This window comes from Nyctereutes procyonoides, unplaced genomic scaffold, assembly GCF_905146905.1.
Source record: "Nyctereutes procyonoides isolate TBG_1078 unplaced genomic scaffold, NYPRO_anot_genome, whole genome shotgun sequence".
In the NCBI taxonomy this organism is placed as follows: Eukaryota; Metazoa; Chordata; class Mammalia; order Carnivora; family Canidae; genus Nyctereutes; species Nyctereutes procyonoides.
In genome coordinates this window covers 55,631,258-55,649,293 of record NW_026575126.1, presented here as the reverse complement: position 1 = coordinate 55,649,293, position 18,036 = coordinate 55,631,258, and the positions used below count along the sequence as shown (strand labels likewise).

Genomic DNA, 18,036 nt, shown 5'->3' with positions numbered 1-18,036 from the left:
TGGATTCTTTGAAAAAAAAAAAAAGAAAAGAAAAATATTTAGGAAGTGATGGATGGTAGGTCCCTGGCAAATGGAGAGCTCCTGCCCCTCTACAGGGAACAGTCTCTAGTCAGTGTTGCAGTGAGGAAATCCAGCTCTAGTGTTGCCAGGTATTTAGAATTTTCAAGAGATGAACACATGTTAAATATTTTATTTGGCTCATTAGTGAAGACCCTAGGAGATGTTGCAACCAGTTCAAAGGAGAATCCACAGTACAGACACCTTTATAGATCTGGAATATTGAAATGAACATGCAAATGGAGACAAACTGGTTTTTCCACATGGAGGCTGTTGTATCTTCCCAGGACAATTCATTTGCATGCTTGTAGACCAGAATAATTTCTAATTGCTCTCAGTTATCTACAGTTTACGGAGATATAATTTCCAAAGAACCAAAAAAAAAAAAAAAACCCACAGAAGGTTGTGCTGTAGACAATGCAGTTTCTTTGAAAAACAAAATTTCGCCTATACGTATCGGGTTATAGGTGGAAGCTGTCCCCTTCAGATTCATATGTTAAAGCTCTTAAGTCCCAATGTGATGGCATTTGGAGGTAGGACTTTGGGAGTTAGATGTGGTCACAAAAGTGGCGCCCTCACGAAGAGATTAGTATCTTTATAGGGGGAAGAGACCATAGTGCATGCTCTCTCCCTCTCCCACCCACTCCTGCAGCCCCTCCCCCCCTCCTTCCACCTTGGGAGCACATAGCAAGATGACAACCCTCTGCAAACCAGCAAGTGGGGTCTTACCAGAGACCCAATCTGCAGTACCTTATCTTGGATTTCCCAGATTCCAGATCTGTGAGAAATGTCTAGGCCACCAAGTCTGAGGTATTCTGTTACAGTGGCCCAAGTTTACCAACAGGTAACAACCATAAAAAATTTAGTGTAGAAGCCGGCACACAGTAAGCACTTTGGTCGCTTGTCATTCAGAGCCCTTTCGTGACCCTTTCCATGTAGAAGGCAGCTATGGGCAGCAATCTGTCAGACGGAGATGTGTGTAGCTAGATTTATTTTGAAACTGAGCTAGCACAATAGTGATACTTCGCTTAGCTGGTATATTTATTTGGGGTAGGGATGTTATTAGGCCCAAAGGGTGCAAGGGCATCTGGATCCCAAACAGATCAGGTTTGGCCCCGTACTACTGATAAAATCCAAAGACAGAAACAGTAGTGATGAAACAAGAGAGGGATTTAATTTAGTGATACCAGCACAGGGAAGAGAGTGGTCTAACATCTGAAAGACTGTCTCCAGGGGTGCCTGGGTGGCTCAGTGGTTGAGCATCTGCCTTGGGCTCAGGGCGTGATCCCCAGGTCCTGGGATGGAGTCTTGCATCGGGCTCACCCCAGGGAGCCTTCTTCTCCCTCTGCCTATGTCTCTGCTTCTCTATGTCTCTCATGAATAAATAAAATCTTTTTTTTTAAGATTTTATTTATTTATTCATAGAGACGGAGAGAGAGAGGCAGAGGCACAGGGAGAAGCAGGCATCATACAGAGAGCCTGACATGGGACTCGATCCAGGGTCTCCAGGATCATGCCCTGGGCTGCAGGCGGCGCTAAACCGCTGTGCCACCTGGGCTGCCCTAAAATCTTAAAAAAAAAAAAAAGACTGTCTCTGAAGTGCTGAAAATACTTTTCGGTTTATATAAGGAAAAGGTGGGATGAAAGTGTGGGTAGTGCAGTTGGGCACTGAAGGTCAAGTCATCAACATCTTAGGGTCAATCACAGTTAGGATCTTGCTGGCTCCGGGCAATCCTTACTGCTTGAGGGGGTCATTTCGGTTTCTATCACAGGATGCTTTCCTCAAAGGGCCTTTTGCCACAGTTAAGAGATAAACTGGAAAGAATTTAATTAGAAAGTACAGGGATGCCTGGGTGGCTCAGCAGTTTAGCGCCTGCCTTTGGCCCAGGGCGTGTGATCCTGGAGTCCCAGGATTGAGTCCCATATCGGGCTCCCTGCATGGAGCCTGCTTCTGTCTCTGCCTCTCTCTCTCTGTGTCTCTTATGAGTAAGTAAAGAAAATCTTTTAAAAAAGAAAGAAATTAGAAAGTACAGACTGAGGCCAAGATGGAAGTGGTTGACGTCCTTGTTCAGAGATGGGGCCTAAAGCCCTATTGCTACCTCTTACGGTTTGTAGGGTTCATTTGGCTACTCAGTAAGTATTTAGTGACACTAGTGTGCCAGGCACTGTTCTAGGTACTGGGGCTATACAAGTATACAGAGCAAAGTTTTTGCTTTTATAGTGGGCAGGCTTTTATAGTGAAACAGGCAATATTGTATAGACAGTTTGTGCTTTGAAGAAAAATTATGCACTGTCTAGACAACCCCGCCTTTCATTGTCTCACAGACCTCTTACAAGTGGTCTACTCATAGATGACTGATAGTAATGCAAATCATTCTGCCAGGGGGATGGACAGTCGTCACTGCTGATGGTAAAGCTAGGTTTGTGTCTATTTGTCCATGTGTTCCAACATTCCTTTATTCTGTATACATTTTCATTTTCTCTTTTTTTGTTAAGATGTTAAGTAATCTCTACTATGGGGCTTGAACTTCCAACTCCAAGATTAATAGTTGCAGGCTCTACCAGCTGAGCCACTCAGGTGCCCCAACCTTTTTTCTCTTCCTTTTTTTTAAAAAAAAAAATTTATTTATTCATGAGAGACACACAGAGGCAGAGATATAGGCAGAGGTAGAAGCAGGCTCCCTGTGGGGAGCCGGATGCGGGACTGAATCCAGAACCCTTGTGTCAGACTGAACTCAACCACTGAGCCACCCAGGCATCTCCCTTTTTTCTCTCCTGAATGGATTCTAACATCACCTCCGCTCTGTTCCCCTCATTTCATTAAAGACTTAAAACATTTGATAAGTCAGGGGATCCCCGGGTGGCTCAGCTGTTTAGCTCCTGCCTTTGGCCCAGAGCGCGATCCTGGAGTCCCAGGATCAAGTCCTGCGTCGGGCTCCCGGCACAGAGCCTGCTTATTCCTCTGCCTGTGTCACTGCCTCTCTCTCCCTATGTCTATCATAAATAAATAAATCTTAAAAAAAAAAAAAACATTTAACACGTGTTCATTTCAACACGCATGAGAATCATGACTTTTTTTGGGAAAAATTATCCTTTAACAAAATAAGCAAAAATCTAGGTAGATCGATGGTGTATTGTGCAACAGAGAAAATAAGGCAGTATGGAGAAAAAGCGGGTGTGTCATTTCAGAGAAGTTGTGGGAGAAGACCCTCCTGGATAAAATGACCGCCACCCCCCCCCCAAACTATTCCTAGTTTATCTGAAATTCCAATTTAACTGGGCATCCCGCATTGCATCCCACAAGCCTACTCCTGAAGGACGCGAGCACGCAGGCCTCGCGAAGTTGGCTGGATGGGCTTTGACCGTTAGACCCGAGTAAACTCAGCGGCCGCAGAGGCAGCGCCCCCAGCCCCGGGCCCCCCCCGCTCCCGGCCCCGCCCCCGCCCGACTCCCGCGCAGGCCTGCGGGCGGGGGCGGGGCCTGGTCGGTGGGCGGGGCCGCCGCAGGCCCCGCCCCGTCACGTGCCCGCCCGCGCCTGCCGCGTCGGCAGCCCCGGAGCGCGCCGGACGGCGGCGGCTGGAGGGCAGGGGCGGCCGCGGCTGGAGCAGCGGGGCTGGGGCCATGGCGGCGGCGGCGACGGTGGCGGCGGGGGCCGGGGCCGCGGCGGGGGGCGAGGCGGCCGGCGGGCCCCCGGGGCCGGCGGCGGCGGCGCTGGAGCTGTGGCTCAGTGAGTAGCGGGGCCGCCCCTCGGCGGGGGGCCTGGCTTCCCGCGTCCCCGGGCCTCTCTTCTGACGCGGCGGCGGCGGCGGCGGCGGCGGGCAGGTGGCCGCGGGCAGGGCCCCGGGCGGGGCGCGGGGACGGCCCCGGATCCCGCCTGGCGAGCGGCGGACTGCGCCCTGGGCGCTCTGCTCGCCGCCACTGGCGTCCTCCGTCGCCAGCACCGTTCACGTAGTGGCTCCCCACTGTGCAGCTTCCCTTTTGTGTGAAGCCCGGTGCTGGAGGCGTCTCAGCCGCTGTTCATCCCCGTCACGACCCCAAGAGGCAGCTTCTATCACTAACGCCGCTTTGGAGATGAGGACATTGACACGGAAGGAGGCTCGTGCAAGCCGGGGAACCTCTTGCGAACCTCTTGCGATCCCTATCAGGCTGCTGTCGTTAATGTCAAAACAAGCCCTTCATACCTTTTGTGCATGTTTACTCTGGCCGGACTGACGCGTATGGTAAACTTCAGGACAGTCCCGTGCGCACGGGTAACCGGCGAGGAATTGAAATTCAAGGAGGATGCAGACTGTGCGCCTTGTGTTGGGCTCTGTTAGGTGCCGGGCATCCTGAGATGGGTAACACAGGGTCCTTGATCCCAAAGACCTTGTTTAGTGGGTCCAAGCCCACCGAAAGGGCACCTTTGTTATATAGCTAAGGCGAATTGTGGGGTGCGGGCAGCCTTGGCTTAACTTGTAGTGGGAGGAGTTGATGGGCTTACCTGGCGTTTGTCGCAGCGCACATAGCATTTGAGGGGACAGTGGAGGTGACGGTGTCTCAGGCACAGGAAACTGCATGTGCAAAAGCTGGGGACGGGTGGGTGTGGAGCGTTCTGGGAACCAGCAGTGGGTACCGCTGGAGTGTGCAGCCTCAAGAACAAAGAGCCCGGAGAAGAGTCTGCAGGGCTAATTGGGGCCTGGAGGCTGCAGAAAGGAATTTATATTTTATCTCGTGGCCGGTTGGGGGTGGGGTTTTCAGCCGGAGCATCTGATCAGTACACCTATTGAAAGCATCACCTGCAGCGATGTGGAGCCAGATTGGTTAAGGCCAGGCAGGGAGAGTAAATAAAAAGCTGTTTCAGAGGTGCTTAGGGGTTGAAGTGGGGGCGAAGGCATTGGGCCTGACAGTAGACATAATTAGCAGGCACAATCAGCACGGTTTTTTTTTTTAAGATTTTATTTATTAATTCATGAGAGACACACACACAGAGAGAGAGAGGCAGAGACACAGGCAGAAGGAGAAGCAGGCTCCATGCAGGGAGCCCGATGTGGGACTCGATCCTGGGTCTCCAGGGTTACGCCCAGGGCCAAAGGCAGGCGCTCAACCACTGAGCCACCCAGGCGTCCCTAATCAGCACCCTTGATGTATCTGAATGGAGATTAGGAGGAGTTTAGGATGGACCCCAGGTTTCCGACTCGACTCGGGTAACCGGTTGGTTAGAAATGTGTCACCTGTGGGGAGGGCTAGTTTAAGAAGAGATGGTTGAGTTGTGGAGTTTGAGGTGCAAGTGGCACAGCCAAAGAGAGACTCTCTAGGCAGAGAGGGCAAGAGCCGGAGATAAATGTGAGAATCTTCAGCTCACTGGCAGAGAGCTTGCCCAGGCAGGCAGTGTTGTATGATAACAAGAGCAGAGGTTTGCAGATAGAGCATGGAGAACCTCAGCATGTAGGAAGCAGGTGGGGAAAGCAGCCTGACCTGGAACGTGGAGCTGACATAGGCAGGAGAAAGCTGGGAGGATGGGGAGCCAATGATATTCTCTCTTCAAAGGAACGGCATAGTTGGTGCAGAAAGATAGAGTAGGGGTGAGGCAGAAGAAGGTGGATCTTTGAATTTGGCAACTGAAAGGTTACTGATGAGGGGTACCTGGGTGGATCAGTTGGTTAGGTGGCTGCCTCTGGGTCCTGGGGGTCAGCTGCATTGGGCTCCCTGCTCAGTGGGGAATCTGCTTTTCCTCCCCCCTCTTCCCCCTGCCTGTGCATGAGCATTCTCCCTCTTTCTCTCTCAAATAAATGAATGAAATCTTTATGAAAAATAAAAGGTTACTGATGAGATACATTTGAGTTAAGTAGTGGGGACTGAAGGCTGTTGATGAGGAGGTGGTGGACAGGCCTAGAGGAGTTGCCAGAAAGAGTCAAGTGGGCTGGGTGAGAGGACAGCACAGAACCTGACTGCCCAAGAAGGGGGGGGGGGTTCTTCAGCAATTTTAGGCTGTGATCCCAAAGGTGCTACATCTTCTGATGTTTCAGGTGGAGCTAGAAGCTAATATATATATTTTTAAGATTTTATTTATTTATTCATGAGAGACACACAGAGAGAGAGAGAGGCAGAGGCAGAGGGAGAAGCAGGCTCCATGCAGGGAGCCCCACATGGGACTCCTGGGTCTCCAGGATCACACCCTGGGCTGAAGGCAGCGCTAAACCGCTGAGCCACCCAGGCTGCCTTAGAAACTGTATTTTTATGTGGAATCTTGAGTTTTGAAGAATTGGCGGCAACTGCTCTGAAATATAAAGTTTGTCTGGTGTAGTGAGCATGTTGCCTCTGGTCACTAGCCTTTTTTTTTTTTTTTTTTTTTTGTAAATGGTGTTTTTGAAAGGAAGGAGGAAGGGTAGTTAGAGGGAATTCAGGTGTAAAGGAGATCTCATAAGGAGAGGGGCACGTGTAAGCCCCTCCACGCTGTTCTTCCTTTGGGGAACTGCCCTTAAATTCCAAGTCCAGTGCTGGAGCCCTTGGCAAAGAGATTGCAGGTGCTGAGGGAGGTCAGAGCCAGAGCAGAAAGGGGTGACTTGGCTTCACAAAGAGGAAGAGCACCTTTTGTTTTTCCAAATGTTGGGGGAAGGAGATAAAGATGATTACACATGCAAATAAGGTTTAGCGTCACTGCCACCATTCCCTGCTGAGCCTGGGCTGAGGTAGAACTTGGGGCTTGAGGAAGGAGGTGGGGAAGTTTGGGAAATGCTGGTGAGGAAAACAGGGGAGCCCACTCGGATGCTCCAGAGCAGGGTCTCTCAACCTGGACACTCTTGACATATTGGGTCTGATAATTCTGTGCTGTTGGGGTCTGCCCATGCATTATAGGATGTTTAGTGGAATCCCTGGCTTCAACCCACTAGATGCCAATAGCATACGCCAGAATGCCCACAGAAAGCCTAAAATGTCTCCAGATACTGCCAAATGTTCCCTCAGGGAGAAGGGCAGGAGTATCTTCTCCCTTCACACTTGAGATCTTCTGAGTTTAGAGAGGTTCTTGGAGTTTGTACTTCGGAGTGTTGACTGCCCACCAGAAATATTTCTTGTAGTCTTTATGGTTGTGTGATTCTCCACCCCTTGTAGGATCAGAGGAGGCGAATTGTGGTTTAAACTGGATTTGTGGGGCATCTGGGTGGCTCAGCAGTTGAGCATCTGCCTTTGGCTCAGGGCATGATCCTGGGGTCCTAGGGTCGAGTTCCACACCCGGCTCCTCACAGGAAGCCTGCTTCTCCTTCTGCCTATGTCTCTGCCTCTCTCTCTGTGTCTCTCATGAATAAATAAATAAAATCTTAAAAAACAAAAAACAACTGGATTTGCTAGGATGTGAGGCACAGTGGAGTGGGTACAATAGAGGGACAAGGAGGTAGAGGGGTTGAGGCTATGGGAAGCACAGGAGTGTAGCTGCAAGAATGCCCTGTGTATCTGGGCTAGATGGAGAAGGAAGTCATTTTATGTGGGGTCTGAGGACTGCCAAGCTCAGGTCACTAACAGACTATGTCTCAGCAAGTAGGGCAGCTGTGTCTTGAAGATGAGGAGAGTTTTAATCTGTCCTTGGAGTGCTTAATACATGTGAAGCACTTGAATAGGGCCTGGCACATAGATATTATTAGATATATTGTGAGTGGCCCAAAACTCATATTGGCTTAGTAAGAGAAAAAAGGAAAAACTTTAGATGTAGAACTGGAGGAGTAGTTTGTCAAAGGAATATCAGGAAGCTGAAGTGATGAATCACTGGATTCTATTCCTGAAACCGGATTACGCTATATGTTAACGAACTAGAATTTAATAAGAATTGGAGGAGGGGGGAAGGAAGTTGTTACCAGAAGCTCATGCTTTAAAAATGCATACAGCAGCTTCTGTGCATTCTGCAGCCTCCCAACCCCCAAACTTAATTGATTTTGGTGGTTCAATTCTCTATGACTGCATAGAGAGATGCCTCATTCTTGGTTTTGAAAACCTACATCCCATTGTATGGGTATATTATAATCGTTTTAACCAGTTCCCTATTAAAGGGCCTTTGAGGTTGTTGCCAGTCCTGTGCTGTTAAAAGCAGTACTGGGTCCCTTTGGTCTCTGGGATTGTAGCCATAGCAGTGGTTCCAGGGGCTAGGTGCCATCTTACATTGCTTAACGTGGGGTGCTCAGTAAATCCCTGTCTTCCTTCCACCTGGACCTGCTCCCAGGTGATATGTCCTGTCTTCCTTCCAGCCCCACTTTTGTGCCTCTCGGTGATCAAGTTGCAGTCTATTTATACTCTCCCAGCTTCTTGAGGGCTGAGCTCATTCTTTATCTTGGAGCCTAGCATAGGACATTCCTATGGTGGGTCTTGGGCTTCTGTCATGTGCTTGATTGAATGACTGCTGGACTGTAGGGGTCAGTGGATACTTCCCGAAGGATTGAATTCTAAATGTTCCTTGAGGTGACTCCTTCCTCACAGCCTCAGGGTTCCTCTTATCAGCATAGGCTGCTCCTGGCACCAGAATCAGGACTCTCATGGTTAGTTGGCATCTGGTATGAGATGATTTGGCTTCAGATTTAGTCACTCTTAGATGAGCCATGTCACTCACTGCTGAAGGTCTCAGCTGTTTTCTTAATACCTCTCACTGTGTAGCAGGCTTGAAATGCATAGAAACACTGCTTTTATGAAGCAGATGTATGGCACTAGTGATACTTGTCCTGCCCAAGTGCCAGTTACAGAAACCACTTTAATGCCTGAGGTAGCCTTTGGTGGGGCTGTGGCAGTCCTGAGAAGCAGAGAAGGGGTTCTTTGAGTCTTTCCCTGGCCGTGCCCTGCTGGCCCCCAGCCACTCCTTGGAGCAGAGGAGTGTCCTGCAAATCTGGGTTGGTGCTGTAGCCTGATCCAGCTGCTGGGTTTCTGGGGGGTTCTCTCTGGAGCTGCACAAGGTTCCTGAAGCAACTTGGCAGGCTGGCATTATGTTGTGGGAGACCCAGTTATTTCTGTACTGGAATAGCCCTCTCCTGGAGTCAGAAATAGGTCCAGCCAATTGGCCAGGCCCTGCATAGCAAAAGGTGAATCATTTGTTCATTCAGTAGATATTTGTGCCAATGACTATTCTGGGTGCTGGAGGATGTGAAGGTGAATGAGACAGGTTTTCCTGCTTTAGGGAGCTTATAACTCAGTGGTGAGAAAGTCAAGGAAACTAGTTCCCAAAGAGGATTTATCTCTGTCAAGGAACTGGGAGAAATGTTTGGGCCCTGGCTTGGGGCAGACCTAGGAATGAAGTTTTGTTGCTGTTGTTTTCCAGCTTGTGTGGCTGGGCAAGTCTCTGCCTATAAAACAGTGAGAGGATAGTGGTCATCTCCCTTCTAAGGACTGGACAGAAGAGAGGCCTGGAAGCCCTCAGCCTGGTGGCTGACACATAGTAACTTCTTTACAAAAAAAAAGCATCTAATACCATTATTGCTGTTATTTCAGGGTGGGATAGACTTTGAGGAAATCATCATGACACAGATACTCTCACACTTTATAGATCTTGCTGCTTGGCCTTGGTTAAGGGTTTGGAACATGACTTAACCTCATAGAAGTGTCTTCCTTTCTGTGAAAAAGCAGGTGCCTGTCTTACTCTTTTTACTTGGTGGCAGAGGCAGGGGTACAGGAGGAGGAAGGGTGGATCTTGCCTATCTCTGCTCTAGGTCCAGTCATGTGTTGAAGTCCGAATGCCCAGAGGCATCAAGCAGGACCTGGCAGTGAACTTAAAACTTCAGGAAGCCAAAATCAGAATTATTTTAGATGAGTCAGGCCTCCTTAATCAGGATCTCTGAGAATTACTGCTTTAAATAATTTATTTCATGAGTAATTATTATTACTGTCATTTTTTTTTAAGATTTTATTTATTTACTCATGAGAGACAGAGAGAGGCAGAGACACAGGCAGAGGGAGAAGCAGGCTCCATGCAGGGAGCCTGACGTGGGACTTGATTCCGGGTCTCCAGGATCACGCCCTGGGCTGAAGGTGGTGCTAAACCACTGAGCCACCTGGGCTGCCCTGTGAGTAATTATTTTGTGCCTTTGAGGAAGGCATTGTACTAAGCTCTGCAGGAAATATATGGCTTTTTGCCTTCTAGAGTTTTATTCCCTTTAGGTGCAGTAAGTCACATACAGGTGTTTTTAAAGCAGAAGGCAGAGACTGCATTATAATAAATAAGGTTAGCTGTCCTTTATGGATGACTTCAATATTTGCTGCTGTATCCGGCACTTCAGACACTCTCTTTTGAACCTCAGGACTGTCTTGTGAGGAAGGTACTGTTTTCCTTTATAGTAGAGGGAGGTGAGACACTCAGGGCCCAAGGACATGTCACAAGTCAAGGACGGAGCTAGAGATCTCCATTGGAAGAGGGGCAGATAGAATGTGCGCCTTCTGAGAAGGAAGAGAGGCCTCTGTTTTGTGGCCGTGCGAGGCAGATCAAGGAAGTCTTTATGAAGAGGAGGCATTTGAATTGGGGCTCGAAGGATGGATAGGATTTTCAAGAGTGAGCGCAGGAAAAGGGCTTTGAGGAGGAATTGGTGAGGCAATGCTGGCAGTGACAGTCTGAAGAAGCCAAGTGTCTCCCTTGTCTTCTGTTTTCACTTAGAATGGAGTTGGCTTTTTGAATCTCACTGCTGAGCTGAGGAGACACATGACTTCCAGATGACAGAAGTGTGACTGCAGTCAGGAAAGGTTAAACTCTGCTTGACCTTGGAGTCCTCAGTCATCTGAAGGGTGGAGAAACGCAGTGGGAGGAGGTTTTAGGAGAAGGTGGAAATTCAAATGGGCCTTGAAGAACCTCAGGATTTTGAGAAGAGAGGAATAAGGAATATTCCTTATTCAGGCATAAGGAATGGTATCAGAAACGGGACCCTAGAATCAGCCTGTTGCAGAGCTTATATCAGGAGCCTTCAGGAAGGTTTTTCACTGGCGGGATGGTTAGGCCCCAGAAAGCTGGACAGCAAGGAGTGGGGGGTGGGGGTTAGGAATGGGTAGGAAAGAGGCCTCTCAGCAGTTCCCCTGTGAGAGAGCAGGGCCTGGTTTAGTCTGGGCCAGGACATGGGGGATGGACACTCTTCTTTAGTGGCTGGACAGGAATTCTGGGCAGCAGCAGTGGGAGGAGAGAAGCTGCTGTCATCCAGCACCAGGAAGAGGACAGATTGTCCCTCCCCTCAGTGGAGCATGGTCTTATGTTAGGCCTTCTCATAATCCCCCTTCTGCAGGTTTATCTGTGGCTCTGCCCACTTCCTTTCAATGCTTAGTGTCCTCATATTTCATCTGCATATAATGTTTTAGAGCAGGGGACCGTAGCATGATTGGATCTGGGCTCCCCAGGAATGTGTAAGTTTATAGAAAGGAACAGCATTTTGAGGAGTGAATGCAAAGAGCTCCCTTTTGTCAGTGTGCACAAGCCACTGACACATGGAGAAGCTTCTTACATAGGAAGGTCAGAGAGGATTTCAGTAAGCTGAGGGTTAGACTTAGGGGTATTGTTTTTGAGGAGATGGTGAGATGACCAAGTGGAACCACCCAGAGCCTTGTGGTATATTCTAATCTTATCATCACAGAGCTAAGAAACTTAGCAGCAGCCTCCCAGAGGCTGGCCCTTGCTCATCCTCATTGCAGGGCCAATGATGGGGCATGAAGGAGACGCACATAGGTCCACCCCTGCACTGGAAGGGGAGTGAGTCAAAAGCTTGCTTGTTCATTCAGTCAGCAGATCTTCAGTGAAGCCATATCATGTGCCTAATAGTGGCCAACAGCACAGCCATAGTCCTGTCCCTTTCAGCTGTCTGCTTGCTGGGTCTGATGTGCTGTCACAGTCCTTGGCTGCCACTTTATTTGTTGGGGGTGGGGGGATATGTGTGAATTTTTCTTTTTATACTTTATTTTTACTTCCTTGACAGATAAAGCCACAGACCCAGGCGTGTCAGAACAGGATTGGTCAGCTATTCAGAATTTCTGTGACCAGGTGAACACTGATCCCAATGGGTAAGGTGACCTTCACACACATACACAAGACTTGGGATATCTCAGACTGAGTAGACACTTCTATCTCTTGGGTCTTTTTTACCTAAGAGAAAGAGAATGAGGCTTCCCCCCCCCCCCTTTTTTTCCCCTCTATGATCCAAAAACATTATTTTTCTGGAAATAGCAAATTCATGGTTTTTTTTTTTTTTCTTTGTGTTCTTTAAACAGAATAGTCAGTTTGTAATTGGCAATCATTTGGGGAAAAATTGCAGTGTTTGAAGACACTAATGCTGAGGAGACCCCTGGATATTATGGATAGAATGTAGCTAGGTTATGTAGCCATGCAAGAGAGATCAGTGATTTCTCTGCAAATTAAGTATCATCTTTCTTAAGAAAAGTCAGGAGAAGGGTAAGATTTTGTTGGTTTCTGTTTTTTTATTGTTGTTGTTTTGATTGTTTATTTGATTTGGTTTCTTTTGTCCATAGCATCTAGATAGGAACTGAAGACATTAGTCATTCACATGTTTAATCTATATGATGCTGCATATTCCGCATCTGAACAAAAAGTTTGATCGCACTTTCTACTCCAGTGTTTACTGAGCATTTGTCCTCCGACAGACAAGGTCTACTGCTCATGACCTGGTTACACACAGGTCTGGCCCTGAGTGCTCTGCTTGGAGTTCTAGGGATGGGTTGGCTGCAGGGAGGAAGATGTCAGGTATTATCACTGTGACAAGGGTGTGTTGGCCTTAGGGACAGGCGTGTGGGCTGCGGTTGGTTTCTTCCTTTCCACCCACAGCCTAGGTCTCTTTGTTTTCCTTTAGCCCAACCCACGCACCCTGGCTGCTGGCCCACAAGATCCAGTCTCCACAAGAGAAAGAATCTCTTTATGCCTTAACGGTGAGTTTGGCTTGCACTTTCACTTAAGCTTTCCTGCCTTGAAGTTACAGAGTGCTGGACCTTAGACCTGTTTCAGTGTGGTGGAGAGCATCTGATAGGGAGTTCTGTGCTCAGGTTGCGTGGTGGTTGCACCCACCATCCTAGGTCTCTTTCTAAAGAACAGCATTGAGGGACGCCTGAGTGGCTCAGTGGTTGAGTGTGTGCCTTCAGCTCAGAGCGTGATCCCTGAGTTACAAGATCGAGTCCCACATTGGGCTCCCTGCATGGAGCCTGCTTCTCCTTCTATCTATGTCTGTCTGTCTGTCTATCTATCTATCTATCTATCTATCTATCTCTATCTCTGTATCTCTCATGAATAAATCAATACATCTTTAAAATAAAATAAAGAACAGCATTGAGCTGCTTGGGGGCAAGGAGAAGAAGGTTTTCTTTCATCTTCCTGAGACCAGGGCTGGCAAGTTCAAGTGCCACATGTACAGGGCCTGACTGGTCACATAAAGGAGTGAGCTGCTGAGTGAGGATAGAAACACTGGAGGATACAAGCCCAGTGTAAACAGTGTAGACCAAAGAAGACATTGCAGGCCCCATATTGCCACTGGAGTGCCAGCAAGTTAGCCTCTGGCTTAACAGTCCTTTGTGTGTTACATATCAGATCTCTGCCTCTGAGGAGGATGTGATTCTTTAGCCAGTTTTTCTGCCCAGGAGTTCTCCTTAAAAGGTGGGGTGGCCTCAGGGTACACCCCACTGAGCTTTTTTCCTGGTCAGAAACCTGGCAGTTACAGCAAGATTAGACAGGCAGCATTTTTTCTTAATCTGAAAATGTCATCCTTCCTCAAACTTTAGTGTTTTTGTAGTCTTCAGGAAAATCCTAGCCATCGTTCTGGAAGATGCTCATCAGCTGTGAGATAAGCCCGAAGCCAATGGGTTTCCTTTTCCTGTGGGGGTCCTATGTCTGTGCAGGTGCTGGAGATGTGTATGAACCACTGTGGGGAGAAGTTCCACAGCGAGGTGGCCAAATTCCGCTTCCTGAATGAGCTGATCAAAGTGTTGTCCCCAAAGGTGAGCACCCTGGGCTTGGCTGTACTGTGCTTGCTCATTGTACTGTACCTACCCCCTGCCCTCAAACCCTCGTGCCCCTTTGTAGATAGGCCTGCTCACAGCAGAGCCTGCCAGCTAGTCTCTGCTTTGTGACAGAGCTGAGAGGGGATGTCCTGTGTATGGAAGCTTTCCTCTTCGTTGGTTTGTAACCTTCTCTGGAGTCTCCCAGGTAGAATCTGAAGTTGGCCTGTGTATGCTAGAACTTAGATACAAGGCTTGTCCTGTGTGGCAGCAAGGTGAGTAGATCCCACATTGTTAGGGCTTATATGGAGGCCATATGGAGGTTCAGTGAGGTGCAGTATGTAGGTGTTCTCCACACGACATCATTGTCTCACGGCTGTGTCTGCATTCCAAGGACAGCGGAGGGAGTGAGAAACCTTAGTTTGCCCAGGTCCAGCTCACAGGTCGGCTGGTGGTCACATCTTTTTCGATGGCTTTCCCCAGTATTCTTCAGGGTCTAGGATGCTGGTCATGCTCATCAGCTGAGCCCTGCCTTTGGTTATCAGCATTTTCCCATTCTCCCTTCAAAGATAGCATTGTGGTGGCTGGCCTAGAGGGGTGAGGAGCTCACTTGAGGGCAGGTTTTTTGGTGGTGATGGCAAGAAATATGAGGTGTGGCTTTAAGTTTTATGTCCTTTCTTGCCTGTCCTTGTACCTTTTCTCCCAGCCCCTGTCTTAGCAACACTGTTCTTGGGTGCCTAACATGGATGGAGCCCTCCTTTGCTACTTCTCAGCAATTCTCTGAACCAGCTGTGGGTCCTGCAATCGAATTCATTTCAGTTCTGCCACTAACTACCCAGAGTGATCACAGGCCTTATGCATGAAGGGCTCAGTCCTACCTAGACCGTGCGTACTTCAGATACCAGCCAGGGGTTTCAGCTGTCCCTAGGCTACTTCCTCTGCAGTCTGACCAGCTGCAAATTCAGGGGTTCCCATGACCCCCCCCCCCACCAGGTACATAATTCATCAGAAAGACTCACAAAAGATAGGAAAGCACTATATTCACTATTACCCTTTTGTCATAAAGGATGTAAATGGAAGAGATCCATAGACTACAGTCTTGAGGGGAATAGGAAGCAGAGCTTCTACACCACCCTCCTGGTACATCCATGTGTTCTAACTAGGAAGCTCTCTGAACCTTGTTGTTTCAGAGTTTTTATCTGCAGTTATGTAGGCATTTTGAGTAAATCATTAGCTGTGATTAGCCTCAGTCTCCAGCTCTCTCCCCTCTTGGGGGCTGGCCTAGGAAAGTTCCAACCCTGTCATCACATGGTTGATTTTTCTGAAAGTGGTCAGTCTCTCCCTTGAAACTAGGTGCTCCCCATGAATGGTTACCATAAACTCATGTTTGGTCCGAGGGGTTCATTGTGAATAACAAAAGATACTCCTATAACTCAGGAAATTCCAAGGGTGTTTGAAACTGTGCCAGGAACTAGGGACAAAGACCAAATATATTCTTTTACTAATCTTGCCTCGTTCAACAAATGAGTGTTCCCCTGTGGCTCTAACCTGGCCTCGTATGTGGTGGGTTTCATGTGAGCAGCTGTGGAGGCTGACTCCTTGAAGTCCAGGAGGTACTGTGGCTGGCTACCAGGCAGTTTGGCCTATAGCACCTCCCAGCTCCACCAGCTGTGGGCAGCTCACTGCCCAGGATCTCAGCAGCCATCTCTTCCTTGGTAGCGTGTGCTGGCTGGTCTGCTCTGTCCTTTACAGCTTTACAATTTTTGCCTTTTTCTTTTCAGTACCTAGGTTCCTGGACCACAGAAAAAGTGAAAGGAAGAGTCATTGAAATACTCTTCAGTTGGACTGTCTGGTTTCCGGAGGATATAAAGATCCGAGACGCTTACCAGATGCTGAAGAAACAAGGTCGGACTCCATGGCTTACATTGCATTTCTTCTTCACGGTATCTGTTTTTGTTTTTTTGTGTGCTTTGTGCTTTTTGTTTTTTGTGTTTTTTTTTTTTTTTTTTTTTTTTCAGTGAAAGTTGGATATCTTGTGTAGGACCGTAGAGACTGAGACATGATTTTCTAAGATTTTTGTTTTACTTTTTTAAGATTTTATTTACTTAGAGCATGAACAAGAGAGTGAGAGAGAGTGAATGAGAGAGAGCGTGAATGGGTGGGAGGGGGAGAGGGAGAGGCAGACTCCCTGCTGAGCAGAGATCCTGATGCGGGGCTCAATCTCAGGACCCTGGGATCATGACTTGAGCCAAAGGCAGACACTTAACTGACTGAGCCACCCAGGCACCTCTTAAAGATTTTATTTTTAAGTAATCTCTGCATCCAATGTGGGGCTTGAACTCACTACCCTGAGATCCAAAGTCACATAACTCTACTGACTGAGCCAGCCAGGTGCTGCTGACACAAATAATTTTTGCGCCTTTGAAACGGGCAGACCTTTCCTTCTTGTACACAGGAGTTGAGCTGGGTTTGAGACTACTGTTGCTATGGTTACCCTCACTCACTATACCAGATTTTAAATTCCTACGATGTTGGCTTGTGTTGAGTGTGGGAGCTGATTTGCTAGAGTTTTTCTCCGTATTTGCTTCATCTCAGTGTTAGGTCTTCCTTTTTTTTTTGCTCTGCACCTAAGAGAGGGTTTTTTTCCAGATACTTTCTTAATAATTGATTGTTATGACTTATTACCCAATGCCAGTTAGCCTGGTAAGGGGTAGGCGTCATAATTCGTTGTAAGCCTTGATTTTAGGTGGGCACCATGTCCTGGGTTTCAGTAGGACCTGTGTGTGATCCTGCCCTTCCCCTAGTGGCACAAGGCTTTCTCTTCTGTTCTCAAGCTGCAGTAGATTTCCCACTGCTGCTCTGAGGACTATAGGGTTTATTGTCCTTCCCCAGCAGTTGAAGGTGTTTGTTCTGGAGGGAGGGAGAAGGGCATAGGTGGGACAGCAGGCCTTTCCCATTGTCTTTCCAAGAGTGCCTGGAGAAGAGCCTGTCCCTCTTGTGTGTTAGGGGCCTAAAGGTTCTGTGTTGGGCGAGACCAGGTGGCTCAGCGGTTTAGTGCCGCCTTCAGCCCAGGGTGTGATCCTGGAGACCCGAAATCGAGTCCCATGTTGGGCTCCCTGCGTGGAGCCTGCTTCTCCCCTCCGCCTGTGTCTCTGCCTCTCTCTTTTTCTCTTTGTGTCTCTCGTGAATAAATAAATAAAATCTTAAAAAAAAAATAAAGGTTCTGTGTTCTCTTGATAGCTCACACTGGCCTGTAAACAATTTAGAAACAATTTTATCTGAATTCGCCTTGGTGTTGCCTTCCATCTTGACTTGGAGGCGCTGCCTTTCCTTAGATTTCAGGTTATTTCTTGCCTTGTGATCTCCACTCTTTATTGGATTCAAGAAAAGCAGTGGATTTGTAGGTTGTCCAGTGTCATGTCGTCAGGGTTAGAGTGATGTAGTTCATGCCTTTCTGTGTCCTATGCGGAGGCTGGGAGTCTGTAGAGCTCTATAGAAGAAGGAACCTGGATTCAGGATGGACTATTTTGCTCTGTCACATGTACTCACTGTTCTTGGGAGTGTGGTGGATCCTACAGTAATTTCTGGGTCCTGGGAGGTTTTGTACCTACATACAATGATCAGTATTTTTATAGCGCAAGGGCCACAGCCCACAAGCTCTAGGGTATGGTTCTGATCTCACTTAGTTTGGCTCTGATGTCCCCTGTCTTGGTTCTGGGTCTTTGGAATCGCCTGAAGGAGGATGCAGAGCCTTGATCATTCCCTGGATCTTTCCCTTTAAAGTCGTTGACAGGGATCCCTGGGTGGCTCAGTGGTTGAGCGTCTGCCTTTGACTCAGAGCATGATCCTGGAGTTCTGGGACCGAGTCCCACAACAGGTTCCCTGCATGGAGCCTGCTTCTCCCTCTGCCTCTTCTCTGTGTTTCTCAAGAATAAATTAATCAAATCTTTAAAAAAAAAAAAAAGTCATTGACAAAGTGTTTCCCCAGTGGGATATCAGGAGCTGGGAGTTTCTGGACTTTATGCTGCATGCTTTTGAAGTCCAGGAGTACCCATATCC

At 48.2% G+C, this 18,036-nt stretch overlaps 1 protein-coding gene across 2 annotated transcripts in view; it reads left to right on the top strand.

Annotated features, from left to right (window-relative positions):
- Positions 1–3,711: 3,711 nt before the first annotated feature.
- Positions 3,712–18,036, top strand: part of GGA2 (golgi associated, gamma adaptin ear containing, ARF binding protein 2) — a 33,172-nt gene continuing 18,847 nt past the window's right edge. Inside the window, exons 1-5 of one of the 2 annotated variants that reach the window (XM_055339526.1) lie at positions 3,712–3,784; positions 11,955–12,039; positions 12,843–12,918; positions 13,879–13,977; positions 15,759–15,882. In XM_055339526.1, the coding sequence (XP_055195501.1) occupies positions 13,888–13,977; positions 15,759–15,882 (214 nt within the window). In that variant the 5' untranslated portion in view covers positions 3,712–3,784; positions 11,955–12,039; positions 12,843–12,918; positions 13,879–13,887. Of the gene's footprint in view, positions 3,785–4,375; positions 4,395–11,954; positions 12,040–12,842; positions 12,919–13,878; positions 13,978–15,758; positions 15,883–18,036 lie in introns of those variants that run through there. The other variant, XM_055339525.1, reaches the window with a different exon arrangement.